The 17,796-nt window shown below is 53.9% G+C and overlaps 1 protein-coding gene across 7 annotated transcripts in view; it reads left to right on the plus strand.

Moving 5' to 3' along the window:
- Nucleotides 1–17,796, plus strand: part of grik5 (glutamate receptor, ionotropic, kainate 5) — a 97,131-nt gene that overhangs the window by 47,364 nt on the left and 31,971 nt on the right. For 6 of the 7 annotated variants that reach the window (XR_013888788.1, XM_080205159.1, XM_080205160.1 and 3 more), the window contains exons 5-10: nucleotides 3,199–3,377; nucleotides 4,844–4,897; nucleotides 5,652–5,813; nucleotides 10,647–10,799; nucleotides 13,826–13,930; nucleotides 17,214–17,321. Coding sequence is in view for 6 of the 7 variants with exons in the window: in XM_080205159.1 (XP_080061285.1) it covers nucleotides 3,199–3,377; nucleotides 4,844–4,897; nucleotides 5,652–5,813; nucleotides 10,647–10,799; nucleotides 13,826–13,930; nucleotides 17,214–17,321 (761 nt within the window). In the remaining variant the exon portion in view is untranslated. The remainder of the gene's footprint in view (nucleotides 1–3,198; nucleotides 3,378–4,843; nucleotides 4,898–5,651; nucleotides 5,814–10,646; nucleotides 10,800–13,825; nucleotides 13,931–17,213; nucleotides 17,322–17,796) is intronic. The other variant, XM_080205163.1, reaches the window with a different exon arrangement.

The following is a 17,796-nucleotide window of genomic DNA, read 5'->3' on the forward strand; positions in this document are numbered from 1 at the left end:
GTGTGGGTGGCAAGGTAGCACGGTGGTTAGCACTGCTGCCTCACAGCGTCAGGGACCCGGGTTCGATTCCAGCCTTGGGTCACTCTCTGTGAGGAGTCTGCATGTTCTGTGTGAGTTTCCTGCGGGTGCTCCAGTTTCCACATTCCAGAGATGTGTGGGTTAGGTGGATTGGCCATGCCGAATTGACCCTAGTGTCAGGGGGACTAGCTAGGGTAAATGCACGGGGTTATAGGGATAGGGCCGGGGTGGGTTTGTGGTTGGTACAGACTCAATGGGCCGAATGGCACTGTAGAACTCTATGATTCTATCTTATCTCTGGTTCCATCCACTTATCTCTCACTCGCCTCTTCCCTCCACCCTCTCTGTCTCGCCCTGAAATAAACCATAACAATTTGCGTTAGGAGTAGGCCACTCGGCCCCTCGGGTCTGCTCTGCCATTCGATAAGATCATGGCTGATCTGATCATGGCTTGAACCCCAAATTCCTTACACATCCTCCTGATAACTTCTAACACCTTTGCAGTCAGGAATCTATTCATCTCGGCCTTAAACGTACTTCCCAGTCTTTGCCCTCTCTGGGTAAGAAAGCTCCACAGATTCACAATCCTCTAAAAGTAAAATATCCCCCTCACCTCCGTCCCAGCCTTCCCCTTATTTCAAACTTGTTTTAGTCTGGATGTTTAATCTCTGCCCCAAGTGGGGCCATCCTCTCAGCACCCACCCTCTCGCATCCCCTCAGGATGCCCCATGTTTCATAAGATGGATTACAAGCCTGTCATTGAATCCCTACACTGCATAATGAGGCCATTTGGCCCATTGAACCTGCACCAACAACAACCCCATCCAAGCCACATCCCCGTGACGAGAACCCACCCATTTACCCTTCTAATCCCCCTAACCTGCTCATGGACACTGAGGGGAATTTAACATGGCTGATCTACCTAACTGGCACATCATTGAACTGTGGGAGGAAACCAGAGCACCCTGAGGAAAGCCACGCAGAGATGGGGAGAATGTGCAAACTCCACACAGAGATTTACCCAAGGCTGGAATTGAACCCAGGTCCCTGGCGCTGTGAGGCATCAGTGCAAACCACTGTGCTGCTATGCATTCCACTATCCAAACTACCCTTTGATTTGATTTGATTTGTTATTGTCATATGTATTAGTATACAGTGAAAAGTATTGTTTCTTGCATGCCATACAAAACATACTGTTCATAGAGAAGGAAAGGAGAGACTGCAGAATGTAGTGCTACAGTCATAGCTAGGGTATAGTGAAAGATCAACTTAATGCAAGGTAAGTCCATTCAAAATCTGATGGCAGCAGGGAAGAAGCTGTTCTTCTGTCAGTTAGTGTGTGATCTCAGACTTTTGTATCTTTTTCCTGACAGAAGAAAGTGGAAGAGAGAGTGTCTGGGGTGTGTGGGGTCCTTAATTATGCTGCCTGCTTTGCCGAGGCAGTGGGAAGTGTAGCCAGAGTCAATGGATGGGAGGCTGGTTTGAATCATAGAACCCTGCAGTACAGAAAGAGGCCCTTCGGCCCATCGTGTCTGCACCAACGACAATCCCACCCAGGCCCTACCCCCAAATCCCTACATATTTTACCCACTTATCCCTCTAACCTAAGCATTTCAGGACACCAAGGGGCAATTTTTTTAGCATGGCCAATTAACCTAACCTGCACATCTTTTGACTGTGGGAGGAAACCAGAGCACCTGGAGGAAACCCACGCAGACACGAGGAGAATGTGCAAACTCCACACGGACAGTGATCCAAGTCGGGAATTGAACCCAGGTCTCTGGAGCTGTGAAGCAGCAGTGCTAACCACTGTGCTACTGTGCTGCCTGGCACAGTAGCACAGTGTGTGATGGATTAGGCTACATTCATGACCATTTGTAGTTTGTTGTGGTCTTGGGCAGAGCAGGAGCAATACCAAGCTGTGGTACCACCAGAAAGAATGCTTTCTATGGTGCATCTGTAAAAATTGGTGAGAGTTGTAGCAGCCATGCCAGATTTCCTTAGTCCTTTCTTTAGTCTTAGTCTTCTTTGTCTTTGTAAGATAATCCCACTCGCCCCAGGAATCAATCATGTGAATTTTTTCAGAACTGAACTCAGCTCTGTCTCTCGAGCCGCCTTTGGTGGTTATCGATTAGCCTGGCCACTTGCTGGGAAGTTCCTGTGGTGATGTGGAGATGTCGGCGTTGGATTGGGGTAAGCACAGTGAGAAGTCTTACAACACCAGGTTAAAGTCCAACAGGTTTATTTGGTAGCAAACGCCACAAGCTTTCGGAGCGCTTGCTGCTCCTTTGTCAGGTGGGTGGGAGATCTTTTCACAAAAACGGCATATAAAGGCACAAACTCAATTTACAGAATAATGATTGAAATGTGATCTTTACAACTAACCAAGTCTTAAAGATGCAGACAGTGTAAGTGGAGAGAGGGTTAAGCACAAGTTAAAGAGATGTGTGTTGTCTCCAGATATGACAGTTAGTGAGATTTTGCAAGTCCAGGCAAGTCATGGAGGTTACAGATAGTGTGACATGACCAAGATCCCGGGTGAGGATGTCCTCATGTGTGGGGAACTTGGCTATAAGTCTTTGCTCAGCGACTTTGCACTGTTGTGGGCCATGAAGGCCGCACAGTGGGTAGTGTCGTGCCTCTGAACCTCAGATTGAGGGATCGAGTCCCAGTCTGCCGCCTGAGGGTCAGGGAAGGTCTGATCAAACAGACTGATTCTGCTGGAATGCTGGAGGTTCGCAGCAGGTCAGGCCGGCATGAACAGAGTTAACATTTCCGTCAAGATGATGTTTTATCAGAGCCCGTGTCCCATTCACTGTCACTGCTCTTCCAGGAATGTGGACATGAAACGAATTCTGCCCTTCCCTCCCTTTGTCTCCTTGATCTTGTTCAATTCTCAGAATCCCTCAGGCTCTCTCTTCATTTCTGTCTTCTATATTGTGCTTTTATAATTATATAATATCTTGAACTTATTTACTGCACAACACACAATGCACCAGGCGTTCACAGTGCCAGTCTCCGCCCGGGGTGCCGGTCTCCCTGCAGTGTTCTAGTCTGTATTGGTTTTGATGAAGTGGTTTGATCTTTTCCCATGCTGTTGCTAATTCTGCGAGTTACTGCACCTTGTTTTGGGTGGAAATAAGCGTGAATATTTCTGTTTCTATTGCCTTTCCTATCTAGGCTTGCTTCGCCTTGAAGAGTTAGTGCGGCAATTCCTCATTTCTAAGGAGTCGCTCTCAATACGAATGCTGGACCATTCCAATGATCCCACCCCACTATTGAAGGAAATCCGCGATGACAAGATCTCCACCATCATCATCGATGCCAACGCTTCAGTGTCCTATCTCATTCTGAAAAAGGTTACGTGTGGGTGGAGGGGTGTCCTGTTACATGGGGACAACATGTGAAGTGACTAGCTTTCCAAGATTAGGGGTTTAATAACTGCCCCCGGTAAGGGAAAGAAATTAATTCATTCTAGACTTGGTGCATTTGGGGAAAGCTCTATTTTCCAACAATTTTCAACATGTAGGAACCCAGTTCAGACTGAAGAATGAGGTTGAAGCCAGGAATATTGGTTAGAGGGGGAGCGAGAGATGGAGAGGGGGAGCAAGAGATGGAGGGGGAGCAAGAGATGGAGAGGAGGAGTGAGAGATGGAGAGGGAGAGCGAGAGATGGAGGGAGAACGAGAGATGGAGAGGGGGAGCGAGAGATGGAGAGGGGGAGCGAGAGATGGAGAAGGGGAGCGAGAGATGGAGAGGGGGAGCGAGAGATGGAGAGGGGGTGCGAGAGATGGAGAGGGGGAGCGAGAGATGGAGAGGGGGAGCGAGAGATGGAGGGCGGTGCGAAAGAGGGAGAGCGAGAGATGGAGGGGTAGCGAGAGATAGAGAGGAGGAGCGAGAGATGGAGGGGGGAGCGAGAGATGGAGAGGGGAAGCGAAAGATGGAGAAGGGGAGTGAGAGATGGAGGGGAAGCGAGAGATGGAGAGGAGGAGCAAGAGAAGGAGAGGGGGAGCGAGAGATGGAGGGGGGGCAGGGACAGAGGGAGAGTGGGGAGAGAGAGAGAAATAGTCACACAGGCAGAAAGAGAGAGAAAACCACACACACACACACACACACACAGATAGAAAGACTGATAGAGATTGACAGAGAGAGGGTGATGGGAAGTTCTCTTCACAAGACTTGCGCGATTTTGTCATTTGATTCTTGTCAGCAGCTCCAGGCTTTGACTGGTGAAAATACTGACCTCTCTGCACCTGACGTCTCCATAGACGTGGAAAAGTGGTATTATCACAGGACCCAGTAATCCAGAGGCCTAGGTTTAATCTTCTCGGGGCGGAGGGAGGGACAGGCAGTAGATTCAATTGATAGATGTGGAATTGAAAAGAAAGTCTGAGTGATGGTGACCATGTCCATTGGTGTAAAAATCCTTGTGCTTCGATGAAGGAGATCTGCTAGTTTTAACCCTAACAGGGCAGTCAGTTGAGAGCCAATTGTTAGTGCCTGATGGAAATGGGCAAACAAAGCAATCCATCCATGGGCAGTGAGGGATTGGAGGAATTGCTCGCCTTGCCAGCGATGAGCACATCCCCGGAAAGGATGAAATTCTTCCTGGAACTCCTCCTGAGACAGTAGATTGTGAGTTTGAGAACCGGAGAGGGGGAGCCATGTTGAATGCTGACATACCAGAGCAATACCAAGCTAATGTTGCTCCGTCACGGGACCCACTTTCACAATCTGCTGTGTTAAACTGAAGCTCTTCCTGTCAATCAGATTAAATGATCTGGCTAGTATCAATCAAATCACATGACTATTCATTTCCATTGCAGGCTGCTGACCTGGGAATGACTTCAGCGTACTATAAGTACATTCTGACCACAATGGTAAGTTAGGGATAACAGTCACTTAACATAAGCTAAATTAACCATCATCAGATGGTAAAAACACTGAACCTCCTGAGTAAGTACTGTACAGAGTCTCTGTGTATTAAGGATTACAGTACACATTTTCTGTGTATTCAGGATAAGGATTACTGTACAGAATCTCTGAGTATTCAGGATAAGGATTACTGTACAGAGTATCTGTATATTCAGGGTAAGGATTACGGTACAGAGTCTCTGTGTATTCAGGATAAGGATTAGTGTACAGAGTATCTGTGTATTCAGGATAAGGATTAGTGTACAGAGTCTCTGTGTATTCAGGATAAGGATTAGTGTACAGAGTATCTGTGTATTCAGGGTACAGAGTCTGTATATTCAGAGAAAGGATTACTGTACAGGGTATCTGTATATTCAGGGTAAGGATTATGGTACAGAGTCTGTATTCAGAGAAAGGATTACTGTACAGAGTCTCTGTGTATTCAGGATAAGGATTAGTGTACAGAGTATCTGTGTATTCAAGGTAAGGATTATTGTACACATTCTCTATGTATTCAGGATAAGAATTACTGTACAGAGTCTCTGTATTCAGGGTAAGGATTACTGTGCAGATTCTCTGTGTATTCAGGATAAGAATTACTGTACAGAGTCTCTGTGTAGTCAGGGTAAGGATTACTGTGCAGAGTATCTGTGTATTCAGGGTAAGGATTACTGTACATTGTCACTGTGGTCAAACCTCTCTTTCTTTCTCTCTCTACAGGACTTTCCTGTCTTACAGCTCAGTGAGATTGTGGATGACCATGCAAACATCATTGGCTTCTCCATGTTGAATCCAAGGCATCCCTTCTTCCTTGAGTTTATCCGTAGCCTTAACATGTCGTGGCGGGAAAACTGTGATACAGCTCATTTCCCTGGAGCTGCGGTAAGTTTTGGCAACACACACATTAGGCCGCGTAGCTACCTGGAGAAAGTATTTACATACATATGGTGACCCGGGGAGTAGCGTCACTGGGGTGGGACCTCTTGCACTCCTGCCAGCTCTCTCACTACACTTTGGGAATGATTGTGATGCCTCTGGAGATAGAAGAGATTCTGAGTGATTATGAGGAGGAGGGATTTTGGTTCATTTGGAGAGTTGGCTCGCAGTGGGCTGAATTCTCTTCAACCTCAGAAAGTGGAGAAGAGACTAAATCGAGCTTTCTAAATGGCCATTGTTCGAGTGAAGAAGGAGAAACCGTTTCCAGTTTTCCATTGGAGGGGGAGGTGAGGACCTCTACAATGAGGTGCTGTGATCTAGAACACACAGGGCCGAAGCAAATTCAGCAGCTGCTTCCGAAAGGGAAGTGGATCCATGAATGAAGGGAGCTGGATTTACCAGCTATTGGGAATGAAATTCATTGGATAACTCTAACAAAGAGCCAGCAGGGCAATAGTGGCTGAATGGCCTCCAGCAGTGATGTAAAATTCAATGATGGTACAATTCTCTGTCTCTCTCTGGGTCTCTCTGTGCCTCCCTCTTTTCCTCTGTCTCTTTCTGTGTCTCTCCCTATTTGGATCTCTGTCACTCTCTGTCCCACCCTCTCTCTCCCCCTCTCCCTTTGTCTATCTTTCTGTTTCTTTGTCTGTCTCCATACTTGCCTGTCTCTCTATTTGACCCTTGCTTTGTCTCACTACTCTGTCCACCTCTCTCTTTCGCTGTGTGTTTGTGTCTTCCTGTGTGTGTGTGTGTGTGTGTGTGTGTGTCTCCCTCTGTGTATGTGTGTCCCCCACTCTCTCTGTGTTTGTGTGTGTGTGTTTGTGTGTGTGTGTGTGTGTGCGCGCGTGCGCGCCACTCCTCCTCTGTGTGTGCGTGTACCACTCTGTGGGTGTGTGTGTCTCACTTGCTCTGTGTGTGTGTATGTGTCTCATTCCCTCTGTGTGTGGGGGCCCCACTCCCTCTATGTGTTTGTGTGTGTGTGCACGTCCCACTCCTGTGAGTGTGTGTGTGTGTGTCTGTCTGTCTGTGTTCCACTTCCTCTGCATATATGTGTGTACCACTCCCTCTGTGTCTGTGTGTGTGTGTGTGTGTGTGTTCCCCCCCTCCCTCTCGATGCGTTCCCCTCCACCACTCCCTCCCAGTGCATTACCCACGCCCCCACCTCCCTCTCGGTCTGTTCCCTCCACCTCCCTCTCGGTGTGTTCCCCCCACCTCCCTCTCAGTGTGTTCCCCCCACTCTCTCTCAGTGTGATCCCCCCACTCCCTCTCGGTGTGTTCCCCCCACCCACTCCCTCTCGGTGTGTTCCCCCCACCCACTCCCTCTCGGTGTGTTCCCCCCACCCACTCCCTCTCGGTGTGTTCCCCCACTCCCTCTCGGTGTGTTCCCCCCGCTCCCTCTCAGTGTGTTCCCCCCACCTCCCTCTCGGTGTGTTCCCCCCACTCCCTCTCGGTGTGTTCCCCCCACCTCCCTCTCGGTGTGTTCCCCCCACCTCCCTCTCGGTGTGTTCCCCCCACCTCCCTCTCGGTGTGTTCCCTCCACCTCCCTCTCGGTGTGTTCCCTCCACCTCCCTCTCGGTGTGTTCCCTCCACCTCCCTCTCGGTGTGTTCCCTCCACCTCCCTCTCGGTGTGTTCCCCCCACTCCCTCTCGGTGCGTTCCCCCCACTCCCTCTCGGTGCGTTCCCCCCACTCCCTCTCGGTGTGTTCCCCCCACCTCCCTCTCGGTGTGTTCCCCCCACCTCCCTCTCGGTGTGTTCCCCCCACCTCCCTCTCGGTGTGTTCCCTCCACCTCCCTCTCGGTGTGTTCCCTCACTCCCTCTCGGTGTGTTCCCCCCACCTCCCTCTCGGTGTGTTCCCCCCACCCACTCCCTCTCGGTGTGTTCCCTCCACCTCCCTCTCGGTGTGTTCCCCCCACCTCCCTCTCGGTGTGTTCCCCCCACCCACTCCCTCTCGGTGTGTTCCCTCCACCTCCCTCTCGGTGTGTTCCCCCCACCTCCCTCTCGGTGTGTTCCCCCCACCTCCCTCTCGGTGTGTTCCCCCCGCTCCCTCTCGGTGTGTTCCCTCCACCTCCCTCTCAGTGTGTTCCCCCCACCTCCCTCTCGGCGTGTTCCCCCCACCCACTCCCTCTCGGTGTGTTCCCTCCACCTCCCTCTCGGTGTGTTCCCTCCACCTCCCTCTCGGTGTGTTCCCCCCACCTCCCTCTCGGTGTGTTCCCTCCACCTCCCTCTCGGTGTGTTCCCTCCACCTCCCTCTCGGTGTGTTCCCTCCACCTCCCTCTCAGTGTGTTCCCCCCACCTCCCTCTCGGCGTGTTCCCCCCACCCACTCCCTCTCGGTCTGTTCCCTCCACCTCCCTCTCGGTGTGTTCCCCCCGCTCCCTCTCGGTGTGTTCCCCCCACCTCCCTCTCGGTGTGTTCCCCCCACCTCCCTCTCGGTGTGTTCCCCCCACCTCCCTCTCGGTGTGTTCCCCCCACCTCCCTCTCGGTGTGTTCCCTCCACCTCCCTCTCAGTGTGTTCCCCCCACCTCCCTCTCGGCGTGTTCCCCCCACCCACTCCCTCTCGGTCTGTTCCCTCCACCTCCCTCTCGGTGTGTTCCCCCCGCTCCCTCTCGGTGTGTTCCCCCCACCTCCCTCTCGGTGTGTTCCCCCCACCTCCCTCTCGGTGTGTTCCCTCCACCTCCCTCTCGGTGTGTTCCCTCCACCTCCCTCTCGGTGTGTTCCCTCCACCTCCCTCTCGGTGTGTTCCCTCCACCTCCCTCTCGGTGTGTTCCCCCCACCTCCCTCTCGGTGTGTTCCCTCCACCTCCCTCTCGGTGTGTTCCCCCCACCTCCCTCTCAGTGTGTTCCCTCCATCTCCCTCTCGGTGTGTTCCCTCCACCTCCCTCTCGGTGTGTTCCCTCCACCTCCCTCTCGGTGTGTTCCCTCCACCTCCCTCTCGGTGTGTTCCCTCCACCTCCCTCTCGGTGTGTTCCCCCCACCTCCCTCTCGGTGTGTTCCCCCCACCTCCCTCTCAGTGTGTTCCCTCCACCTCCCTCTCGGTGTGTTCCCTCCACCTCCCTCTCGGTGTGTTCCCTCCACCTCCCTCTCGGTGTGTTCCCCCCACCTCCCTCTCGGTGTGTTCCCTCCATCTCCCTCTCGGTCTGTTCCCTCCACCTCCCTCTCGGTGTGTTCCCCCCACCTCCCTCTCGGTGTGTTCCCTCCATCTCCCTCTCGGTCTGTTCCCTCCACCTCCCTCTCGGTGTGTTCCCCCCACCTCCCTCTTGGTGTGCTCTCCCCCCCACCCCCCCGGCCACCTTGGTGTCCCCCCCTACTCGGTGTGTTCACCCCCCTCCCCTCGGTGTGTTCCCCCCTCCCTCTCAGTGTGTTCCCCACACACTCGGTGTGTTCCCCCCCTCCCTCTCGGTGTGTTCCCCCCCACTCCCTCTCAGTGTGTTCCCCCTCCACCCACTCGGTGTGTTTACCCCCTCCTTCTTGGTGTGTTTCATCCCCCCCTTGGTGTGTTCAGCCCTCTCCCTGAGGAATTAAGTTTAGGAGTCGGGAGATAATGCTGCAGCTGTATGAGACCCTGGTCAGACCCCACTTGGAGTACTGTGCGTCTCATTACAGGAAGGATGTGGAAGCCATAGAAAGGGTGCAGAGGAGATTTATAAGGATGTTACCTGGATTGGGGTGCATGCCTTATGAGGATAGGTTGAGAGGGCTCGGTCTTTCCTCCTTGGAGAGACAAAGAATGAGGGGTGACCTGATAGAAGTGTACAAGATGTTGAGAGGTATAGATTGGGTGGATTCTCAGAAGCTATTTCCCAGGGCTGAAATGGCTGCCACAAGAGGACACAGGTTTCAGGTGCTGGGGAGTAGGTACAGAGGAGATGTCAGGGATAAGTTTTTCACTCAGGGGGTGGTGGGTGAGTGGAATCGGCTGCCAGCAGTGGTGGTGGAGGCGGATTCAATAGGGTCTTTTAAGAGACTTTTGGATAAATACATCGGACTTAGTAAGATTGAGGGTTGTAGGTAAGCCTTGTAGGTAGGGACGTGTTCGGCGCAACTTGTGGGCCGAAGGGCCTGTTTATGCTGTTTTCTAAGTTCTCCCCACTCAGCGTGTTTCCCCCCCCCCGTCTCTTTCTTTCTCCCTCTGTCCATCTCTCTCGGTACCTCTCACTGTTTCTGTCCCTGATCCATCTCTCTGAACTAAATCTCTCACTCTCTCCTCATCTTTCTCTCAGATTGTCACTTTCATGTTCTCTCACTCCTTGTCTGCTCTTTTAGTCAGTGTACTCCAGTTATATCTGTGTACTCTCAGTCAGTGTACTCCAGTTATATCTGTGTACTCCAGTTATATCCGTGTATTCTCAGTCAGTGTACCTCAGTTATATCTGTGTACTCTCAGTCAATGTATTCCAGTTATATCTGTGTACTCTCAGTCAATGCATTCCAGTGGTATCTGTGTACTCTCAGTCAGTGTACTCCAGTTATATCTGTGTACTCCAGTTATATCCGTGTACTCTCAGTCAGTGTACTCCAGTTATACCTGTGTATTCTCAGTCAGTGTATTCCAGTTATATCTGTGTACTCTTAGTCACTGTACTCCAGTTATATCTGTGTACTCTCAGTCAGTGTACTCCAGTTATACCTGTGTACTCTCAGTCAGTGTATTCCAGTTATATCTGTGTACTCTTAGTCACTGTACTCCAGTTATATCTGTGTACTCTCAGTCAGTATACTCCAGTTATATCTGTGTACTCTCAGTCAGTATACTCCAGTTATATTTGCTGTCTCTGATTGCAGCTTCCGTCAGCGCTGATGTTTGATGCGGTCCATGTTGTAGTGAATGCTGTCCGGGAGCTGAACCGTAGCCAGGAGATTGGTCTGAGACCTCTGTCATGTGCAACTTCCCAGATCTGGCAGCATGGGACCAGCCTGATGAACTACCTGCGCACAGTGAGTACAGGTGGCGTGCGCAGTGAGTACAGGCGGCACGCGCAGTGAGTACGGGCACGCGCACAGTGAGTACAGGCGGCACGCACAGTGAGTACGGGCACGCGCACAGTGAGTACGGGCACGCGCACAGTGAGTACAGGCGGCACGCACAGTGAGTACGGGCACGCGCACAGTGAGTACGGGCACGCGCACAGTGAGTACAGGCGGCACGCACAGTGAGTACGGGCACGCGCACAGTGAGTACAGGCGGCACGCACAGTGAGTACGGGCGGCGCGCGCAGTGAGTACGGGCACGCGCACAGTGAGTACGGGCGGCACGCACAGTGAGTACGGGCGGCGCGCGCAGTGAGTACGGGCACGCGCACAGTGAGTACAGGCGGCACGCACAGTGACTACGGGCGGCGCGCGCAGTGAGTACGGGCGGCGCGCGCAGTGAGTACGGGCACGCGCACAGTGAGTACAGGCGGCACGCACAGTGAGTACGGGCGGCGCGCGCAGTGAGTACGGGCACGCGCACAGTGAGTACAGGCGGCACGCACAGTGACTACGGGCGGCGCGCGCAGTGAGTACGGGCGGCACGCGCAGTGAGTACGGGCGGCACGCGCAGTGAGTACGGGCGGCGCGCGCAGTGAGTACGGGCGGCACGCGCAGTGAGTACGGGCGGCGCGCGCAGTGAGTACGGGCGGCACGCGCAGTGAGTACGGGCGGGCGGCGCGCGCAGTGAGTACGGGCGGGCGGCGTGCACAGTGAGTACGGGCGGCGCGCGCAGTGAGTACGGGCGGCGCGCGCAGTGAGTACGGGCGGCGCGCGCAGTGAGTACGGGCGGCGCGCGCAGTGAGTACGGGCGGCGCGCGCAGTGAGTACGGGCGGCGCGCGCAGTGAGTACGGGCGGCACGCGCAGTGAGTACGGGCGGCGCGCGCAGTGAGTACGGGCGGCGCGCGCAGTGAGTACGGGCACGCGCACAGTGAGTACAGGCGGCACGCACAGTGAGTACGGGCGGCGCGCGCAGTGAGTACGGGCACGCGCACAGTGAGTACGGGCGGCACGCACAGTGAGTACGGGCGGCGCGCGCAGTGAGTACGGGCGGCACGCGCAGTGAGTACGGGCGGCACGCGCAGTGAGTACGGGCGGCGCGCGCAGTGAGTACGGGCGGCGCGCGCAGTGAGTACGGGCGGCGCGCGCAGTGAGTACGGGCGGCACGCGCAGTGAGTACGGGCGGGCGGCGCGCGCAGTGAGTACGGGCGGGCGGCGTGCACAGTGAGTACGGGCGGCGCGCGCAGTGAGTACGGGCAGCGCGCGCAGTGAGTACGGGCGGCGCGCGCAGTGAGTACGGGCGGCGCGCGCAGTGAGTACGGGCAGCGCGCGCAGTGAGTACGGGCGGCGCGCGCAGTGAGTACGGGCAGCGCGCGCAGTGAGTACGGGCGGCACGCGCAGTGAGTACGGGCGGCACGCGCAGTGAGTACGGGCACGCGCACAGTGAGTACAGGCGGCATGCACAGTGACTACGGGCAGCACGCGCAGTGAGTACGGGCGGCACGTGCAGTGAGTACGGGCGGGCGGTGCGCGCAGTGAGTACGGGCGGGCGGCGTGCACAGTGAGTACAGGCGGCGCGTGCAGTGAGTACGGGCGGCACGCGCAGTGAGTACGGGCGAGCGGTGCGCGCAGTGAGTACGGGCGGGCGGCGTGCACAGTGAGTACAGGCGGCGCGTGCAGTGAGTACAGGCGGCGCGCGCAGTGAGTACGGGCACGCGCATAGTGAGTACGGGCGAGCGGTGCGCGCAGTGAGTACGGGCACGCGCATAGTGAGTACGGGCGGCGCGTGCAGTGAGTACAGGCGGCGCGCGCAGTGAGTACGGGCAGCGCGCGCAGTGAGTACGGGCGGCACGCGCAGTGAGTATGGGCGGCACGCGCAGTGAGTACAGGCGGGCGGCGTGCACAGTGAGTGCGTGTCGTGCACACACAGCCAGGAGCGCGCACGGTACGTGCAAAAATTGGCGGCTGATCGCACTGAGGGCAGAATACCGACATCAGTGACCACACTGAAATAATCATCCATGTTCTGTGTGTCCCTGGGACATCCATGTCCTGCTGTGAGGTGCGTCCCAAGTTGAGGCCTGCCCCCACCCATTGAGGCCTGTCCCTCATCCCCCCTCCACTTGGTGCCTGCCCTCCCACCCCTGCTAAGGCCTGCAACCCCCCAGCTGAGACCTTCCCCTGCTGAAGCATAACTCTCCCCTCCCCGCCCCCCGCTGAGGCCTCTGCCCCTCCCCCTGCAGCCTTCACCCCCAAGATTAAACCTAAGCTAAGGCCTGTCCACTGCTGAGGCCTTCCCCCACCGCTGATGCATGCCCCCCCCCCTCTACAGCTGAGGCCTGCAATCTGCCCCCACACCACACCCTCTGCTGAGGCCTGCCCCCCAGCACCCAGGTGAGGTCTGGCACCCCCTCCCCTAGCTGAGGCCTGCCCCCCACCACCCCCAGCTGAGGCCTGTCCCCCACTGCTCAGGCCTGCCCCACTCACCACCACCCCCTCCACCCCCACCCCCACTGAGGCCTGCCCCCTTCCCCCGCTAAGGCCTGGCCCCCTCCCTTCCCCGCTGAGGCCTGTCCCCATATGAAGAACGTTGATACATGTGCCTGTTGGTCTCCTGTGTGAGACAGGGTTAGTGGGTGCACATTCAGTCTGGGTTAATATAAAAGCTGTTTTTTGACAATGAGCAGGAACTGGTGAACACTCTGGGTAACAGTAACTCATCACTGATGTTTCACCTTCTCCCCAAAAAACATGTCCTGATTTGTCTTTCTTTTCTATATATTTTTGCTTTCCCTCTCTCTGTTTCCCTCCTTCTTTTGGCCTATGTCTCTGTTTGTCTCATTTCTCTCTTAATTGTTCTGTATCATTGTCTCTGCCTGTTATGGCCCACTCGGTCTCTCACTCTCTTTCTCCCTCTGCCTATTTCCCTATCTCTCTATCTCTGTAACTTCTCCTTGCTGTCTGTCCCCCTCTCTCCCTCTTTCCTGGATAGGTGGAGTATGAAGGGTTGACGGGTCGTGTGGAGTTTAACAGTAAAGGCCAAAGGATGAATTACACACTGCGGATCCTCGAGCAGGGAAGGAATGGTCACAAACAGGTAGGAGCAGGGCCCTGAGTGGGGGCCGGGCGAAATCACCGGAATGTCTACTGATGGATGGCGAATAACTTCCTTACTCATGTTCCCAGTGGAGCAAGAAACAGATTTAAGTGTAGAGCCCTTCCCTTGAGATGCTGATTCTCTCTCTCCCCTGAAGGTTCTGCCTCTCTTTCTTCTGTCCACTGAAAGTGCCGACTCTCCCTTGCTCCCCTGAATGTGCTGACTCTCTTTCTCTCTCCCCCCTTAAGGTGCTGACTCTCCCTCCCCAGAAGGTGAACGTAAGAACGTAATAATATTAGAACTAGGAGCAGGAGTAGGCCATGTGTCCCCTCAAGCCTGCTCCGCCATTCAGTAAGACAATGGCTGATCTTTTTGTGGACTCATCTGCTCACCATAACCCTTACTTCCTTTACTGTTCAAAAATTTATCTATCCTTGCCTTAAAAACATTCAATGAGGTAGCCTCAACTGCTTCACTGGGCAGGGAATTCCATAGGTTCACAACCCTTTGTGTGAAGAATTTCCTCCTCAACTCAGTCCTAAATCTGTTTCCCCTTATTTTGAGGCTATGCCTCCTAGTTCTAGTTTCACCCACTAGTGAAAACAACTTCCCTGCTTCTATCTCATCTATTCCCTTCCTGATCTTATATGTTTCTATAAGATCTCCCCTCATTCTTCTGAATTCCAATGAGTGTAGCCCCAGTGTACTCAGTGTCTCCTCATAAGCTAACCCTCTCAACTCAGGAATCAACCTAGTGAATCTCCTCTGCACCCCCTCCAGTGCCAGTATATCCTTTCTCAAGTAAGGAGACCAAAACTGTACACAGTACTCCAGGTGTGGCCTCACCAGCACCTTATGCAGCTACAACATAACCTCACTGTTTTTAAACTCTATCCCTCTAGCAATGAAAGACAAAATTCCATTTGCCTTCTTAATTACCTGCTGCACCTACAAACCAACTCCTTGAAATTCCTGCACAAGGACACCCAGGTCTCTCTGTACAACAGCATGCTGCAGCTTTTAACCATTTAAACAATAGTCCATTTTGCTGTTATTCCTACCAAAATGAATGACCTCACATTTACCAACATTGTAGCCCATCTGCCAGACTCTTGCCCACTCACTTAGACTATCTGTAACCCTTTACAGACTTTCAGTGTCCTCTGCACTGTTTGTTCTTCCACCCATCTTAATGTCATGTGTGAATTTTGACACTACACTCGGTCCCCAACTCCAATTCATCTACGTAAATTGTAAATAATTGCGGTCCCAACACTGATCCCTAAGGCAGACTAGTCACTGATTGCCAACCTCTCTCTCTCTCTCTGTCTCCCCTGAAGGTGCTGACTCTCCCTCTCCCTCCCCTGAAGGTGCTGACTCTCTCTCACTCTCTCTCACCTGAAGGTGCTGATGCTCTCTCTCTCCCCTGAAGGTGCTGACTCTCTCTCTCTCTCTCCCCCCTGAAAGTGCTGACTCTCTCTCTCTCTCTCTCTCTGCCCCTGAAGGTGCTGACTCTCTCTCTCTCCCTCCCCTGAAGGTGCTGACTCTCTCTCTCTCCCCTGAAGGTGCTGACTCTCTCTCTCCCTCCTCTGAAGGTGCTGACTCTCTCTCTCTCTCCCCTGAAGGTGCTGACTCTCTCTCTCCCTCCCCTGAAGGTGCTGACTCTCTCTCTCCCTCCCCTGAAGGTGCTGACTCTCTCTCTCCCTCCTCTGAAGGTGCTGACTCTCTCTCTCTCTCCCCTGAAGGTGCTGACTCTCTCTCTCCCTCCCCTGAAGGTGCTGACTCTCTCTCTCCCTCCTCTGAAGGTGCTGACTCTCTCTCTCTCTCCCCTGAAGGTGCTGACTCTCTCTCTCCCTCCTCTGAAGGTGCTGACTCTCTCTCTCTCTCCTCTGAAGGTGCTGACTCTCTCTCTCTCTCCTCTGAAGGTGCTGACTCTCTCTCTCTCTCTCCTCTGAAGGTGCTAATTCTCTCTCTCTCTCCTCTGAAGGTGCTGACACTCTCTCTCTCCTCTGAAGGTGCTGACTCTCTCCCCTGAAGGTGCTGACTCTCTCCCCTGAAGGTGCTGACTCTCTCTCTCTCTCCCTCTCCCCTGAAGGTGCTGACTCTCTCTCTCTCTCTCTCTCTCTCTCTCTCCCCTGAAGGTGCTGACTCTCTCTCTCCCTCCCCTGAAGATGCTGATTCTCTCTCTCTCTCCCTCCCCCAAAAGTGCTGACTCTCTCTCTCTCTCTCTCCCCCCTCTGAAGGTGCTGACTCTCTCCCTCCCCCAAAGGTGCTGACTCTCCCTCCTCTGAATGTGCTGACTCTCTCTCTCCCTCCTCAACGTGCTGACACTCACTCCCTCCTCTGAAGGTGCTGACTCTCCCTCTCCCTCCCCTGAAGGTGCTGACTGTCTCTCTCTCCTTCCTCTGAAGGTGCTGACTCTCTCTCTCTCTCCTTCCTCTGAAGGTGCTGACTCTCTCTCTCTCCTTCCTCTGAAGGTGCTGACTCTCTCTCTCCCTCCCCGGAAGGTGCTGACTCTCTCTCTCCCTCCTCTGAAGGTGCTGACTCTCTCTCTCCCTCCCCTGAAGGTGCTGACTCTCCCTCTCCCTCCTCTGAAGGTACTGACACTCACTCCTTCCTCTGAAGGTGCTGACTCTCTCTCTCTCCTTCCTCTGAAGGTGCTGACTCTCCCTCTCCCTCCTCTGAAGGTGCTGACTCTCCCTCTCCCTCCTCTGAAGGTACTGACACTCACTCCCTCCTCTGAAAGTGCTGAATCTCACTCCCCATCCCCAGAAAGTGTGAGGCAAACCAGGTTCCAGGACAGCAGTGTGTCTGTTTGATTTTGGGCAGCACAGTAGCACAGTAGTTAGCACTGTTGCTTCACAGCCCCAGGGACCTGGGTTTGATTCCTGTGTTGGGTCACTGTCTGTATGGAGTTTGCACATTGTCCCCACGCCTTTGTGTGATTCCTCCGGGTGCTCCGGTTTCCTCCCACAGTCTAGAGATATGCAGGTAAGATGGGCTGGCCGTGCTAGATTGTCCATACTGTCCTGGGATGTGTGGGGTAAATCTGTGGGATTGTGAGGATAGGGCCTGGGATGGGATTACTGTCAGTGCAGACTTGATGGACTGAATGGCCTCATTCTGCACTGTAGGGTTTCTATGATCTGTTACCCTCTCCCTCTCCCCTGAAGGTGCTGACTCTCTCTGTCCCTGTTGGGGTTCTGGCTCCTAGACTCTGGGTGTGAATGTGGGTGCATTGTTGATGGTGCTGGTTAATTCTCTCTCTCTCTGTTTCTCTCAGATTGGGAGTTGGCACTCAAATCGAGGCCTTATCATGGACGCTACTTTCCTCGATATTAATGTTTCTGAGACACTCATCAATAAAACTCTTATTGTCACCACCATCTTGGTGAGTTCACCTGCTCTACCCTCCCAGTCCCTGCCCCTCCCAGTCTCTGCCCGTCCCAGTCCCTGCCCCTCCCAGTCCCTGCCCCTCATTACTGCCCCTCTCCGTCGTGCTCTGACCACCCCTGTACATTGCAGCACAGTGGTTAGCACTGCTGTCTCACAGTGCATGTTCAATTCCTGGCCTTGGATCAGTGTCTGTATAGAATCTGCACGTTCTCCCCATGTCTGCGTGGGTTTCCTCTGGGTGCCCTGGTTTCCTCCCACAATTCAAAAGCCGTGCTGGTTAGGTGCATTGGCCATGCTAAATTCTCTCTCAGTGAACACAAACAGGTGCCAGAGCATGCTAACTCGGGGATTTTCACAGTAACTTCATTGCAGTGTTAATGTAAGCTGACTGGTGACACTGATAAATAAACATAAAAAGCCCATATCCAACTCTTAATTCTCCATTCCCCAGCACTTGCCCTATCCTGCCT

Source organism: Carcharhinus amblyrhynchos, chromosome 16, assembly GCF_965287045.1.
Source record: "Carcharhinus amblyrhynchos chromosome 16, sCarAmb.v2.hapA, whole genome shotgun sequence".
Classification (NCBI taxonomy): Eukaryota; Metazoa; Chordata; class Chondrichthyes; order Carcharhiniformes; family Carcharhinidae; genus Carcharhinus; species Carcharhinus amblyrhynchos.